General features: G+C 43.0%; 2 protein-coding genes across 2 annotated transcripts in view; one reads left to right on the top strand and one right to left on the bottom strand.

Moving 5' to 3' along the window:
- Positions 1-17,272, top strand: part of LOC125723083 (cytohesin-2-like) — a 341,447-nt gene that overhangs the window by 5,799 nt on the left and 318,376 nt on the right. The gene's annotated exons all lie outside the window — the stretch shown is intronic.
- LOC125723054 (G-protein coupled receptor family C group 5 member B-like) lies at positions 2,043-3,874 on the bottom strand. The gene is made up of 2 exons (XM_048999471.1): positions 3,471-3,874; positions 2,043-3,005 (listed from the first exon to the last, which is right to left on the bottom strand). Exon 2 carries the CDS (start codon positions 3,001-3,003, stop codon positions 2,092-2,094), a length of 912 nt encoding a protein of 303 aa, XP_048855428.1. The 5' UTR covers positions 3,004-3,005; positions 3,471-3,874; the 3' UTR covers positions 2,043-2,091.

Genomic DNA, 17,272 nt, shown 5'->3' with positions numbered 1-17,272 from the left:
CTGCCGGAGCTTGCACTTTGCACTTTATATTACACTCACCTAACTGTTTGCACTGCCTATAGTCTCCCCTATACTTTGACTAATTGCACATTTTATTTCCCCAACTCCTCCTGGGGTGTGCTGCCTGGAGACCTCAATCTATCAAGATTTTCAGCACACCCTGCTACATGTGACATGTACCCATGACGTCCTTGCATCCAGCTCGCGTTCTGCCTGTGCCATCTTCCATGTATGACCCGCTGCCTAATTACTTCTGGTTGCCTGGCGATTGGAAGGAGAGTCGGCACCGGCTTGTCATCACCTCCCTGCTCCCCGGTTGTGCCTCAAATCCTATGGTTTGGACAATGTGACTTGGCACTTAGCCATCTCTTCTATTCGACTCTCCCTGCCGGCCCCTGGAGGTTGGGCTCCCCCTTTGAGTCTGGTCCCTCCCAAGGTTTCTTCCTTCTAGAGAGTTTTTCCTTGCCACTGTCACCTATGTCTTACTCACTGGGGGCTTTGGGTGGGGATGCTGTAAAGCGCTTTGAGACAATGTATTGTTGGGATAACGCGCTATACAAAAATAAATTTGTTGTTTTTCTGTTTTAAAACCAAATGGGAAAACCGTAAAATCACCTTTTTTTTGTTTCTTGTCTATGAGTAAATTCAGGTCTAACAGATACCAGAGATGTAAGATACAGCCTAATGTGAACTTTATCTTACAACATTAACAGTCCCAGTCATAAGCTTGGAAACACCCACCCTTAGAATGGTGTATTTTTGTAATATTTTCTACATTTTAGGATAAAATATGAAGCCTGATTTTTTGTTTTCTGCTTTTCGCTTTTTCCCCTTCTGACAGAAAAACCAAAAAACGCTGCTGTTGTTTAGTTTTCCTGATTTCGTTTTGGACGGGAAAACCCAAGGACAAACGATACATGGACTTTTTGCATTTGTTTGGCTTTAATGTGTTTGATATAAACCTAGAGTTGAGAACCTTCAGATGTGTGTGTTTGTATGAGTAATCCATCCATTCATCCATCCATCCATCCATCCATCTTCCAAACCGCTTATCCAACTGGGTCGCGGGGGGTCCGGAGCCTATCCCGGAAACAATGGGCACGAGGCAGGGAACAACCCAGGATGGGGGGCCAGCCCATCGCAGGGCGCACTCACACACCATTCACTCACACATGCACACCTATGGGCAATTTAGCAAGTCCAATTAGCCTCAGTATGTTTTTGGGCTGTGGGGGGAAACCGGAGTACCCGGAGGAACCCCACGACGACATGGGGAGAACATGCAAACTCCACACACATGTGACCCAGGCGGAGATTTGAACCCGGGTCCCAGAGGTGTGAGGCAACAGTGCTAACCACTGCACCACCATGCCGCCCCTGAGTAATATAATGTTAATTATATATTATAATTATAATATAATGTTAATTTAAAAAAATAAATTATATTTTATGTCCTTCATAAAGTACAAAAGGCAAGCATATCATACAGGTTTATTTAAAAACATTTAAAAAATGTTTTTATGAAAGTCTGTAACAGTAGAGTGAAGGAACTGACCAGTGGCTGGGCTACTGATATATGGTATGATGATGACCATTGAATGTTTCTCAACTTTTTAACCCTAAAAAAACACACCACTTCCAGAGATGATGATATATATATATATATATATATATATATATATATATATATATATATATATATATATTATTTATTTAAAATGTAATGTTTCCTGGGGGCTGGGGAGGACACCTGCAGGAGAGAGACAGATATTGATCATGTAAACATCCTACAGCAGTGCAGTAGTCATACTTCACATTTTTTTTTGGGGGGGATTGTTAGGGGGGGGGGCACATGCAGCCATGGTACCTAAGCTCTGCTCAAGTGAGATCTGAGTTACAGGGAAAGGTCCATAGACCTTGCTTATATGCTGCTGTTCCACAGACTTCCAGTAGGGGCTCCATGCGAGGAAAGAGCGAGGGCTATGCTCTCTCTCAAGTACACACAGAGTCACAGAGTAGGTCAAAGAAGCGAAAACAAAGTACCATACCTGAGTTGTTGTCACTGAACACGAAGTCCCGGTTTGCTCCAAACTACACGTGAGAAAGGCCCTCCTCTAAATTGGCCTCTCTCATGCGGGACGGGGGCCGTAAGGTGGCGTGGACCTCAGGAGCAGCGTGCAGCAGTATGAGCAGCCATGCCTGTGCCAGCAGCACCACTGCCTGTACCCGGTTGTCCCATGTTGGGGGCAGGCCAAGCGCTGCGTTGCCATACAGGCAGAAGGTGATCCAGGCCACCCACAGCAGGACTGAGGCCAGGCAGGTGATGAGCAGCCACGCGGTCCTGCACCTCCACCGTGGCTGCTGCCTCCACAGACTGCAGGCCGCCCCCACCAGTGCTGCCAGGAGCAGGACCAGCACATAAGTGGTGGCCAGCGCAAAGTCCAGCGGCTGGTATTCACAGGCTGGCTGGCATGTGGACATCGTGGCTAGAAGGATCCACTCCGGATCCAACACGGCCAAGGCCACCGCCAGCCCCATCAGTTGACCTGTGCTGGGGCTATGAGCACCTTGTCCCAACCGGCGCAGTCGCAGACCATGAAACACGAGGCATGTGTTGCAGATAGCAAGCAACACCCCCCTCAGGACACGCCGGGCGAAGCAGAGGCTCTCTTGCTGCTCAGCGATGTATCCCAGGCTGAGGCCACAAAGCCCAAATATGGCTGCGAGCAGCAGGAGTAGCGGCGCCACCCCGCTGCGCTCCTCAGCCTCTGTGATCTTCCGCAGGCGACACAGTACCACCAGGAGCAGGATCAGCGAGGCGAGGGCCGCCGCCGCTGCCGCCACCACCACCACCAAGCCCCACACCGCATCCAGCTCACACAAGGCCGTGTAGGGCCTTGTCAGGATGGAGCCGGATCCGCAAGGCGAAGCTTCGTCCCATGAAGAGCTGCCCCCCACCAGGGACAGGACGAGGAAGGTGAAGAGATTAATAGAGGGTGCCATCACTGGCAGGGAGAGAGAAAGGAATCATTTAATGGGTTGAAGAAGTATTAGTCCATTAAACGCAATGTAGCCTGCTGCTGTGCAGGACACATCACAGGCGACACGCTGAGCATGCTGACAACTGAGCAATGGACTTCTACAGTGTGAGACTACATGCACTTTCTTAAAAAGCAGTAATCAATGCCATGCCAACCAGCTGAACAACTTCACAAGTAAATCGGCACATTATATAGGTCACCATCATTGTAAAAATTAATTATTATTTAAATTCAGGGGTCTCAAAGAAATGACTGTATATGGCCGGCCGATATCAGAGAAAAATTAAAACCATGTAATGTCATTCCAGCGCAATTGACACCCGCCAGTCTGCACGTTTTGCGGTCGGTAGTTTAGCATATCACAGCTTTTTTTTTTAGTTTAAGACCTTTGATCTAAGTGAAGTATACATTTTGAAGGGGAGGCCTTACCTTCACTGTCAATGTCTTTCAGCTTCACTTGCTCTTACAACACGTACGATGCACTCACGAATCGTTTGTGTTTGCTTCTCCCTTATCAAACAGATTATTTATAAGCGGTGCATCATGACGTAGTACTGCATTTTTTACGTAATGGAACGCTAACGTTCTAAATAGGGTGGGGGCAGGGAGGGGGCATTAAGTGTCATCCTTTTTGTGTTTACTTTTGAAAAATTGAGATATAACCTTTAAAAAGCACGGATATAATGTAAGAAACTTTTAAAAAAATAAATACAAATAAAAACGAGCAAATGCATTCAATCTCATTTCTTGTAGCTAGTGCTGGAAACTTTGGTGGACACCAATAACGATATATTTTTGTCCAGTAATATTACCAATACCTAATGTTTGTCCAAACCCATGCAGCGCTCTAAGAAACTCCAGCTTCTGCGATTCCCCCTGAAGACCGCTACGGCTGATACAAAGACAAATGCGCAAAAGATGCTAGTAAGATACAGAGATTGGTCATTGGTTAATATTATATAAATACGCAATTAATAATATGACAAGTGGCAGTATTGCTACACGATTAAATAAACGACAAAAACAATAATAATGACTGATAAGTCATAACGCGTTTTTTTCTTTGATGGTGATAACATGTACATGCAGTACACCGATACCGAAATAAGAGAATTAATGCTATTAGCAGAAAATTATTACTGGAGACATAATTGTTAGGACACCCTCGGCAGGGAAACGCGGACCCAGGAATGCGGAACAGCGCGATCTTTATTAGATCGAGCAGGTAACAGGCTTTCAATGGGCCAGGCAAGAAGAATGGTCGGGGACAGAAGGTAGATTCGGTAGCCGGGGAGATCCAGTCCAACAGGCAGGCACAGGACACGGAGACGAAGGGAAGGGGAGACGGGAGATCCTGGGGCTGGCAGGGAAGGCAGGACGGGAGGTTCAGGGACGAGGGCTGCTCTGGGAAAGGAAGGCAGGCAAGGTAAGGAACGAGGGAATGACACTGGACAAGCAAGCGCTCGATATAGAAATGAAACAATGGTAATACTTCGCAACCCCCGTTGCGTGTGCTGTCCCTTTGTAGTCTCCAGTATGCAGGCTTAATTGATGACATCCGCCGATGTACGTGACAATAGTTATGTTTCTTCCCGTTTGCAATCAAAGTGTGAGCTTCGGGCGTGACGTTAAGCGGAATCCCAGACCGATTGTATAAAAACGCAACAGGCTTCATTTGAGACTGTATAGGCTTCTGAATTTTTCGTATAGGCTTAATTTGAGTCTGTTTTCAAAGTAAATTAAAAAAATATAGATAACTGATATGTTATCAGTTAATTTTTCTAATATTCTCATTAAAGTGCTTCTGTTGAGAGGGCTTAAATTACGAAAATGTTAACATTGTTCAGTTATTTTTATGTCCAGTGTTGTGGAGTAGCTAACTAAAATAATCGACGCTACTAACTTTACTTCTTTCAGTAGCTTATCGGTAGAGCAAATACTTTTAAAACGCTGTAGCTTTTCCAGTAACTATTTTTTTCCTTTTTTTACAAATAGCGATATAGCAGCGACATCGTCAAAAATATTACAGGTCGTCGATCGCTGTCAAAAAATATATTTTCATTTCAACATTATTTTCCGCGTTTTTTAATTCATTTGGTTTTTGATGTGATGTGGCATGGTGGTGCAGTGGTTAGCACTGTCGCCTCACACCTCTGGGACCCGGGTTCGAATCTCCGCCTGGGTCACATGTGTGCGGAGTTTGCATGTTCTCCCCGTGTCGTCGTGGGGTTTCCTCCGGGTACTCCGGTTTCCCCCCACAGTCCAAAAACATGCTGAGGCTAATTGGAGTTGCTGAATTGCCCGTAGGTGTGCATGTGTGAGTGAATGGAGTGTGCCCTGCGATGGGCTGGCCCCCCATCCTGGGTTGTTCCCTGCCTCGTGCCCATTGATTCCGGGATAGGCTCCGGACCCCCCGCGACCCAATAGGATAAGCGGTTTGGGAAATGGATGGATGGTTTTTGATGTAGTTAGCATCTCCCTAGCACGGCCACACAATAGCAAAGACATAAACTTAATTTTCAGAGAATCATCTCACCTGTTTACCTCAGCCGCCAGATCAAATTGTTCCGACCAGTCAGACCACTCACGCCCCACACCATTAAAAGTTTCCGGTATAAATATTGGGTGAGCAGGGGGGCCACCGGGAGATTGAGAAAACACTCTCTAGACGTAACAGAACAATCAGCGCCCTCATAATTAGGAGATTGTACACTATCCTCGGCCTCCGACATGTTAAAGCTAATTCTAGATTTCTAAACGGGAAAACCACAAAGGAAAGAAATGATCCTACCGCTGCCACCAGTGCAACTAACCTAAACTAGCGTCAGAGGCTGTGAAAGGAGAACAGATCACCACCAGACTGCAGCTAAAAGTACAAAGATACTTTTATTCAGTACAATTCATGCAGCGACCCATTGGGTCGGATCTGGATTCACAAAGAGTTCGGTCCCGCTTTCTCCCCGTAGCACACCACCCCTTTTTAAGCGTGTGTTAACCCACGCTACCGCACAGTAAATCCCGCACCACACAACATCCCTATAAGGGCACGGCACACCAATAGCACTGCAATGCACAGTAATCCCCACACTTCGGGCACAGGCAAGCGTTACGGGACCAGAACCGCCTACTGTATATAGTCCTGTCCCGACCCTAAGCGGTTACACTGCGCATTTAAACCACACGTAACACACATACAATAAAGACATAGTTAAAACAGAACACCCCCTCCCCCCCAGGGATCAGGACCCTCCCCCGGGGAAGGAACAATCACACCGGTCCGTCACCTAGAACGTCCCACGGAAAGGGAATCCCACCCCCCCACCGCCAATCCGTCCCTATGAGGGTGCCGCTACTCCCGTCTATCAACCACCCCGTCTAAGCAGTGGTCATAGCCTCCTACCCCCACTGTCCTGACTGTCCTCGCCCTACCGCACCGGGAACTGTCCCTACCGCCCACTCTCTGGCTTCACCGCCGGCCGCCCTAAACGGCATGCGAGCGGCACCTCCCTCCCGGACCCAACGCGTATGGTGCCCACCAGACCAAATCTCCCTAACGCGCCTCCTACTCCCTCTATTAACCCCAGATCCCTCACAACCCAGGTGTAGCCACTTAATTAACTATTACCTTCCACGCCCATCCCTCACCCTCCACATGCACACATATCATCATTACACAGTATTTGAGGGATGGAGGGATGAGAAGAGTGGGATAGAGGGAAATATAAGGAGAAGGAGGTTCCTCGGAGCTCCGAGATGTGTTTGGCTGTAATAAATCTGGAATATAGCTATATGACATAGTTTTTGATAAAACCAGCATTTATTTTTTAGGTTTGTCGAGCTCCGTCAAAACAATTAGAACGAGTCCCTTATGTAACTGGAACCCCTCTCACATGTAAACACAGTGACACGCTACAGCGTTGGTTTGTTGTCTGAGGCTATGATACTGACCACAAACACATTCTCAAATTTCACTGCACCAATCACAGCATATGCAGGCAGAAAAATCATAGCAAACAACATTCAGCATTAGACTCTAAAACCGTCTGTAATGTCTGTGTTTATCCAGTGGACCATAAATTAAAATAAGCTTTCCTATTTCAGTTTCTTTCAGATGTTATAAAGTAGTAAATAAAGAATCATATTAATTAAACCATGTATTACTGACTATCAGACAACTTCAACAAGTTACCAAATGGATGCAAAATCAAAGATATTCATTTGCGCCTGGCACTAACCATGTACTCCTTCACAGTACTAAGCCATAGAAAGGGCCCCAATGAAACCCCTGCATTCCTGCATCGCAGATACTCTAATCTCAGCATTTATAAGATTATATTTGTACTACCTGCCCATTTTTATATTAGATGAGACTAAAAATTGAGAAATATCTATATGCAGAAGTAGTTTTTCCTGATAAGAAGGATAATATCAAGACTGTCAGCATTTACAAATCGAATTATGACATATCTGAGTAGCCCAGACTGTCCGGAAAATGGCTGACTAATGTACATACAGTGTAATAAACTTATAATCAAATGGATAGAAAAACGCTCAATAATGGACAGGATTCAAAGGGTAAATAAGGTGCATCATGTGGAAGAGAAGTTAGGTGGCGTTGGGGTGCATTGTGAGTTTCATCTGGTAGCTAGAAGGGAATAAACAGGGCTTTGGGGGGGGGGGGGGGGGGGGGGGGACTTCTCCGGGGGCTACATCGCTCTACCTTTTTTTAAAATGATTTATTAAAAAAAAATCTTTTCTTCTTACACTATAATGGCAGGTTTAGGACTAATACAGTACAGTCATAACCAGTGTCAGGGATTCTATGCATCGCTACACAGAGACAAGTCCAGATATTGAGCCCAAGGCTAAAATTGTGGTTTACTTACAAGTGCACTTTGCTGGGCAGTGGGGGTGTTTGTCCTTCTCTGCTCACATTTTCCCCTCTTATCCTGTCTTCTCCTCCACAGCCCTTCCTCCTTCTCTCTGTTGGTCCTATATTCCCTCCCCTCCAGTCATCTATGTTCTCTGTAGTCTCTCCTCTTCTCCCATTCTTCAGTTATACTCTCTTCTCCGCTCTCCCTGTATCCCTCCTGTCTTCTGGTCCTGTCGTCTCTTCTCCAGTCATCCCCTGCTTCTCAGTCATCTCTGCATCTTTTCTCTCATTTGTTTGCTTATTCTTTGATTGTTTGTGTTATTCGTTAACCCACCACCCCATGCTGGATGAGTCTTGATGTTTTTTGTTCTTTTTAAAGTTAGGCTTCTTCCTTTGTTTTTGTGCCATATCTTCTGCCCTCTTCTGGTTGCGGCAGTACATGACACGGATGGAAAAATAGGGTTTATTACAACTCACACATCAAAACCAAAAGGATCAGGATGGATCCAAAATAAACAGCAAATGACCAGGAATGAACTAAATGATGGAATAAACACAACTGGAGAACTATATACATACATACAGCTATAATGAACCATGAAACAACAGAAGCAGAACAGGCACTTAAATACACAGCTAACAAGACACAGTGCAGGACAGTGAGAATCATAACCAATAACAAGGACTGAGGGCAACCCAGGAACAGGTGTCACAGTTAAACAGCACTGGTGAAATCAAAGTGGCCTTTCAGCCACATGGTCAGCTCTGCATCGCCCTCTGCTGTTTGCATTAGAAGCTGCTTGAAATTCCCACTCTCCTTACCAACACCTCGAAAAGCCAGGCCTTGCCGTGCCAAGTACTTAACTCCAGAAGATTTTTCCTCACTTGCTGCTGCTCTTTCCAGCTCATCTGAAGGTTGAATATTAACAGGATTGATCTTCTGAATCCATGTCATCAGTGCTAATCTGTGGCACTGCCTGTCTTTATGTGCACTGAATTTCCCCAGTGCCTTTTCCAGTTTCGCATGCCAGTCTTCACAAGAGCTGAATCTGTCTTTCATGCCAGTTTAGACATTTGTGTTACAAATTATTTTGCACAGTAGAAACAAAGAACCCCCTTAAGACGAGGGGGGGGCTGTAATGGAGCCCAGTGTGATCTTTAAACCATTTCTCCTGAAAGCAGGGTCTCCTGTTTGATAGACGTGACATTTACATTTGGCTGATTTGGTGATGGTCCAAGCTCGTTCCCCCCCTCCTCCCTAATACACCTTCATCTTCACCTGCCTGTCTGCTCTCTCTCTCTCTCTCTGTCATTGACTCACACTCAGTCTCCCTGATTAAATGCTGTATCTGAAATACACACCACAGGCCAAACTAAGAAGCATATTAAACTAACATCAGTACCAGGCTGCTGTGACGTCATTATTCACTCTTAACCATCAATATTTGCTCCTTTTCTCACTCCCCTCCATGTCGCCTGCATTCTCTGCCGTCAGCAGCCTCTTGCTGTCTCTCCCTCTTCATCTTTACTCTCAGCACAGCAGAGTTTACATGAAAGCAGTTATCAGTAAACAAGTGGTGCTTCTTGGCATGATGCTCAGGAATGGATTTCTAAGGATTTGTTACCTGAATGGGAATGATTAATATATGAAGAATCTTTGACTCACATACTGTATACGTCTATCATCTGACTGGCACTAATTATCTCACTGTCTCTACTTACTTTTCTGCTTTTCTGTGGTTGCCCAAAAACTCACGATTGTCACACTTCCTCTTCAGGATTACAGACTTTCATGAAAACATTTTTTAAATGTGGGTGTTTTACCTGTGTGATATGCTTGCCTTTTGTACTTTATGAAGGACATAAAATAGAATTTAATTTTTACATTATATTACTCATACAACAGGAGGCATGGTCCTGCAGTGGTTAGCACTGTTGCCTCACACCTCTGGGACCTGGGTTCGAATCTCCGCCTGGGTCACATGTGTGTGGAGTTTGCATGTTCTCCCCATGTTGTCGTGGGGTTTCCTCCGGGTACTCCGGTTTGCCCCCACAGTCCAAAAATATGCTGAGGCTAATTGGACTTGCTAAATTGCCCATAGGTGTGCATGTGTAAGAGTGAATGGTGTGTGAGTGTGCCCTGCGATGGGCTGGCCCCACATCCTGGGTAGTTCCCTGCCTCGTGCCCATTGCTTCCGGGATAGGCTCCGGACCCCCCCCGCGACCCAGTAGGATAAGTGGTTTGGAAAATGGATGGATAATAATAATAATAACAAATAATGATGATAATAATAATTGCACTGTGTCCAATGACTGCGAGTTACTGTAAACAGTAAAGTACACGTAACTGGACATGTCTGTATTATTTTGGTTTATACTTATTAATCCATTAATTCTAACTTTTGTACTTTAAATGGACAGAGTACAGTTATTATTATTAGGAGAAGTATTGTGAGGGAACGCAAAACTATTGAGAGGAAACACAAAACAATTAAAAATATATTTTCTCACCCTGACATCTAAGGGACTCCATATACTGCAGATGATCTATAGAAAAAAATCACAAATACATCACTATCAACAAATATGTGGTTTTATTTAAATTATTGGGACTCAAAGGAAAATGGCTTTTCGCAATTTTCTTTTGAACCGTAATCATAGGCTAATTGATTAAACATAAGTATTGATTTATTTCCATGACAACATTGTATATAATACTTATTTTGTCACCCTGGTCTATTTCATTACATATAAGAGAAGGCACACAGAATAATAACCAAAGGGTGAAGAATTTGATTGTGATTTTATTTTGAAAGATCACTTTATTATGGAAGGCCATTTGGGACTTAACATCTACTTTGACGCCCATGTCAACACGTCAAACAAATTATGTCTTAACACGTATATTACTTACGTGTTAAGCCATTCGGACATCTTAACACGTCTTAAAACTGCATGTTAATGCGGCCAATTTGAACCTCTTAAGACGTTTGTACCTTTAATGCATCTATGCTATTGGTTGGCATAAACGTACACACCCCTTTTGACGTAAGGGCTATACGTATGCAGTACATGCCCTGTACGTTGTAGTCATGTGGTCTCTACGTTCAGCCATGTGAGTCCTACGTTGTTATTACGTATAGGCAACGTATGTATTACGTGTCAAACGTGACTGTGATGTTGTTTTCGGCACAGTCCATTTGTTGGAGGGGTGAATCACGGGTTTATTTAAACTGGCAGAACAGTTATCTTTAAATCTTTACAAAGTATAACTGGCAGTTTTAACATTTAATGAAACTGGAGCAAAAATGGTAAATCTGGCTAATATTGATTTAATTGCACTGGTGTCTTTGTGGTGAACAGTGCAGATGAGCTAAACTTATCATTTTGATCACTTTCTGTTCTGCATTAACAGCAAAAACTATATATTCAGCAAAGAAACCTATGTAGTTATTCATTTATTTGTAATAAGGAGTTTATAGTGAACGGTCATAGCAACAGTATGAATGGCATCAATAATTTAGCTGCCTTATATTTTACCGGATGTACGTCGCATAGCCATTCTAGATATCTGAAATGACAATTGTGGATAGGAAGAATGTCATTGTGGATATCTGAAATGCTCTCTTTGACTAGGAAGAATTGAATTAGAGATATCTGCAATACATATCCAGTCTAGCGATTAAATGTTAAAACGCCTTGCCATACTTTTGCATATATTGTTCCTGTGCTGCAGTATTAAACTATTTTAAAATGCAAAATAATTATTCTGTGACTGCATTGTTAATTTTTTTCCCACATATTTTAAACAAATCTAATAAAAAACTGTAAAAACATGGAACAGATCAGGCACTGACAGTCAATCAGCCACCTGAGGTCATTATCTAGTGACCGAGGAACATTTTTCTCTTCTTGCAATGACTGTCTGCAAGGCTTCCCCATAAAACCGATAAAGTGGTAGCACCCAATTTTAAACATGTTAAGACGTTCAGATTGGCCGCGTTAACACGTAGTTTTAAGACGTGTTAAAACGTCCGAACGGCTTGACACGTAAATAATGTAAGTGTCAAGTACATCATTTGCTGACAATTACTTTGACAGCTGGGAGGACGACACAGAGTAGATGAATTGATCATATTGAGGGGTTGTGCCATTGCCTTTCTCTGTCCATGTCCTTGTGTTCTACACCACACCTTTGTTTCCTGTAAACCTGCGTTAGGCTCTTTCTGTACCTTTCCGACACAGAAACCTTTTCATAACATGAATTTATAATTGTCTTCTCACTTGAGTATGAATGATGCTTAGATATAATCTATATAATATAAATTTGATATATACTATATATGTGCACCCCACAGAAATCTCCACAATTGTAGAGGTACATATGGTCTCTATGCTTTTCCTAGAGAGCCCAGGCATAGAGAAGACACAAAATAATCAGTTTTCCACAGCATTTTCCTCCAAGCCTTCTCTAGTAAAACCAGAGACTATACCATCTCGCATAGTCACTGGCTAGCATGCAAAGAGCCATTTCTGTGGTTTTTGTTCTCTTGCCCCATTCATCACAATCGCGGTGGATTAAAAGAAAAAGTCAAAAACAGTACTGTGTCATGCTATGTGTCTATGTGTAATAGGATTGCAGATTAGCTTAATGGACAGTCACCCCTGTTTAATTTTTTTACATATTTTCTGAATGCTTAAACACTAAAAATGATTCTTATAAAACTATTAATAGTTATAGCAAAATTACTCACTGTTTTGCACTCAGTTTGCACTTTTGTAACACACAATTTGCAAATGTGTAAATACAATCCACTGCACAGCACTCTTTTTGTGGAACTGTAAACACAACTCACTGTTTTACACACAATTTCCAAATGATCAACACATTCCTAGTAAAACTATACACATTTATGGCTATTGTTTACACTATTTTGCCAACTGTCTGGCCACACTGGCACATGTGAAAACGGTTTTAGATAATTAGTTCACTTTGCAATCAGCATGAGAGCTATAAATAAGCCACAGGTACAGTAAGCTTTCAGTGTGGAGAACAATGGAGGGAGAAGGAAGACTGAGAAGAGTGAGAATTAGAGAAGGGCGAGGAAAAGGATGAAGACTAGGAGGTGAATTTAGAGGATGAGGAGGTGAAGAGGAAGGAGGAAGGGTAAGAAGAAATATAATAACTGATGTCATCAGAGCTACAACAGTGGATCATGTGATCAACCATGGAATGACCCTGAGGGAAGCTGGCCAATGGGTTCAGCCTGACCTGAGCCGCTACGCTGTAGCAGGCATCATAAGGACGGTTCCAAATGAGAATCGGTTAGTACAGTTACTTCACAGTACGTTTTGTAGTGGTACCATACTGTAATGAGAATCGGTTAGTACAGTTACTTCACAGTACGTTTTGTAGTGGTACAATACTGTAATGAGAATCGGTTAGTACAGTTACTTCACAGTACGTTTTGTAATAGTACTATACTCTAATGAGAAACACAACAATGCTGTACAGGTAAAAACTGAAATGGTTACTCTACAGACCTGCTAGACATCCAGAACCTGGGGGCAGAGGAAGAATGTTCACTGAAGAACGAGAGACCCATATAGTCAATATGGTGATCACAAATAATTCCATTAGGCTACGAGAAATACAGCAGCGTATAATAGAGGATGACACCATCTCCCAAAACATGAACAATGTGAGCATCTCTGCATTATCTCGTGTACTGGCATGCAACAGAATCAGGATGAAGCACATTTACAGAGTCCCTTTTGAAAGAAACAGTGAACGCGTTGGCATGGCAGGAACATTATTGGACGAGGTGCCATAACCAATGTCCCAGGACAGCGTGGTGGTAACATAACTATGTGTGCAGCTATAAGTCAGAACGGTGCTGTTCACCATCATGCAACCCTGGGCCCATGTAACACTGCACACATCATATGCTCACTAATGTTCACAGACCAGTTATGTCATCATATGGGACAATATTAGTTTCCATAGGACTGCTTTAGTTCGCAACTGGTTTACAGTCGCCCACTCTTCACTGTACTCAACCTCCCGCCTTACTCTCCATTCTTGAATCCGATTGAAGAATTCTTCTCTGCCTGGTGCTGGAAGGTCTATGATCGTCATCCCCATCAACGCATGGCTCTTTTACAGGCAATGGAGGAGGCATGCGAGGATATTGACCAGGCATCATGTCAGGCCAGGATAAGGCACTCCAGGAGAGTTTCCCCGGTGCCTTGGACTAGAAAGCATTGCATGTGATGTTGATGAAATTCTGTGGCCGGACGCAAAGAGACGACAAGAATGATTTTTTTTCTCTCTCTCAGTGAAATTGTATGTTGTCTTATGTTTCTTTTGATGCATGTGAATAAACATTCATACTTGAAATTTGAATCTTGAATTGTGTTTACAGAACTATTTATGACAAAAGTATGACCTCAAATTGACATACCTCGTGCACAGAGAAAGCAAAAGCCAGATGTGTTTTCCATTCCTACCATCAGTGTGTAGTTAGTGCATTGTGTGCTTATTAAGATGATGGTTTGTGTTAACTGATTGGTACAAAAATAAAATTTTTCCAAAGGTTTGAAGAGTTAAGCAAGATTTATTAGCTTTTGCAAGAGACCTACAACATTTTGCTGATTTGGTGGTTTTTTTATTTGTGTGCAGAGTTTTTGCAAAATAGCCAGTAGTTACAAAAATGTGTTTAAGCCACCAGAAAAAAAACGTGTGTGCTTTGGTGCACATCCATCCATCCATCCATTTTCCAAACCGCTTATCCTACTGGGTCGTGGGTGGTCCGGAGCCTATCCCGGAAGCAATGGGCATGAGGCAGGGAACAACCCAGGATGGGGGGCCAGCCCATTGCAGGGCACACTCACACACCAGTGACTCTCACACACACACCTACGGGCAATTTAGCAACTCCAATTAGCCTCAGCATGTTTTTGGACTGTGGGGGGAAACCAGAGTACCCGGAGGAAACCTCACGACGACATGGGGAGAACATGCAAACTCCACACACGTGACCCAGGCAGAGACTCAAACCCGGGTCCCAGAGGTGTGAGGTAACAGTGCTAACCACTGCACCATCATGCCGCCCCCCATAAATTCATTTTTCCATTTTTATTTTCAATAATATTGATGTTAACTCAGCATCTTATTTTCAATGTTGAAAAAGTCACTTTATATCAAGGTTTCGCCACCATTAATTTTTCAATATTGAACATCTGACCAAAAATCTATTCAGTTTCAATGCTGATAATTTATCACTGACCATAATTCAATGCATTTAACTATACTTCAACGCTGAAACAATAACATGATGCTATCTGGGCTATGAATAATTATTTCAATTGATATACAGATTCCAAGCCCATATAGGTGACACACAGGTACATAATGGGCGTCTTATGTCTGAGGTAGCCAGCTACTGTGTTTGATAACCCACCATTATAATAATAGTTTCCTTGCACCAGTATAAAAGTAAACCAATTGATCCCTCTTACAATAACCTGTGGTATGAAACTAAATAAAATGTATTGTACCAGTCTTGGGGAAAACCAGTGAGAATCCACTGTGAAACAGCACTGCGCAAATTCTCATGTGTTCCTAATGACAAGAGCAAGACTGGTAATCAAACTAGCCTCTCAGCAGGAGTGTTAGTGTAAAAGTAGGGCTTATTGACACAGATAATAAAGCTTGTTAGAATGCGTAACATAATTATTTAGCTGGGCCCAGAAGAGGTGAGAGCTCCCCTAGTGGCTACAGGAGTGCATTTTCCCCAAAGCAGGTATAATGGATGGTGGTCTTATTGCTTTTAGACCACAACTTGGGATAGAAGAACAAATCAAATTATTTTCCTCATTTAATATTCAGATTTTAATTGGGCTTAAATTTTAGAACACAGTGTGTTCTAGGATGGTACGTTATGGATATTAGTCTCTACCACATTCTAACGCTATAAATCCGGACCTTTTCCTATGTTTGATTTGGTGGCTGCCAGGCGTTCTGAGTAGTATAGTGACTATGGTAGGCGTGTGATTCCCTAAGGAATTTTTTGTTCTGTTCTGTGTGGCAAATACATATAATGCTGACATTTATCCTGGAAGATTTGGGATTTTTCATCCCGTGCCTTAAGGTATTTCTCTCCAGCTCTAGGGAGTCTCCCCCGAAAACACCAGTCACTCACTAGCCTTACACTTATGCTTGCTGACTTATTCAACACCATGAAGGATTAACAGAAAAACAGAAACCTATTAAAAGGCTGCACCATATCATGATATGCAAATAAACATCCAGCATCATTGTTTCACAGGGAAGTACATTATTTATTGATAATTATAACCCTAACCCTTACTTCTCAGCTTGACAAACATAAGGTGCGGCGCGTGAGCATGTGAACTGGTTGAAATGCAAGTGTCTCACAGTCAATGCATAAGACTTGAGAGCCCTGACTTTACTTATATAGCCCACAACATGTTTATGATTCATAAATAAATCTGGCCAGCAAATCGGTCTTTCATTTTCCACAGAATAAAAAGAACGATAATGTTATCCCGCTGATAATTGCAGGCGCGTTTCACCCCCGGCACTGGCTGGAGACACAGGCAAAAGGCATACAATCTTATTGAGGTACAAAAATTATTCCATCTACTCTGCACTTCTGCATAACTTCCATCATAGTGCCAGTTTTTGCGGTCAGCAAGTTTATTACTGTAAGCGCCTCCATAGTAGTGCCTCTGAGGAACTGAACCGGACTTCCGATGGTGTCTCTCACATGCACATCATACATATATATATATATATACACTCACTCTCTCCGGGTCTTTCACATGATATGTAGTCAGCCACTATATGGGAGGGATATTCAGGCATAAATTAAGGGCATATTTACAAGCCGCACTAGTGTACCTATGTAACCGGTCATTCCCTGCCTATACTCTGCATTGTGTTTTGGGGTGTTATCAGGTGTGTGTGGGGTGCAGGAGGAAGGGATATTACAGACGCCGTTGTCGTTCCTGGATTTTATTGAAACTGTTGGGAACAATAAGGAAAGGGGTAAAATTCATATGCTCTGGCCCTCTCTGCACAAAGTAAAACAATGTATATACTTATGTATAGACGTGTTTTCTATCCCCTGCTTATGATGAATAATAAATCAAATATAATATATAATATATGGGTCATAATTATACAATTGATTTACTAACTCGGGGGACCCTGCCACTAGATCCTCACCTCTTCCCGCGTGTGCAATACACCAAAGGGAAGAGGAAATGAGGTCGGGACCCTTATAAAGGGGAAAAGACAGAGGGAGGGGCGATGCAGGACAAAAGCATCATG

This window comes from Brienomyrus brachyistius, unplaced genomic scaffold (genome assembly GCF_023856365.1).
Source record: "Brienomyrus brachyistius isolate T26 unplaced genomic scaffold, BBRACH_0.4 scaffold45, whole genome shotgun sequence".
Taxonomy (NCBI): Eukaryota; Metazoa; Chordata; class Actinopteri; order Osteoglossiformes; family Mormyridae; genus Brienomyrus; species Brienomyrus brachyistius.
Note: the sequence above shows the minus strand (reverse complement) of the source record. Positions and strands in the feature narration are given on the sequence as shown.

Coding starts and splice junctions, on each gene's coding strand:
- LOC125723054 (XM_048999471.1), bottom strand. CDS start 3,003: ATGGCACCCTCTATTAATCTCTTCACCTTCCTCGTCCTGTCCCTGGTG.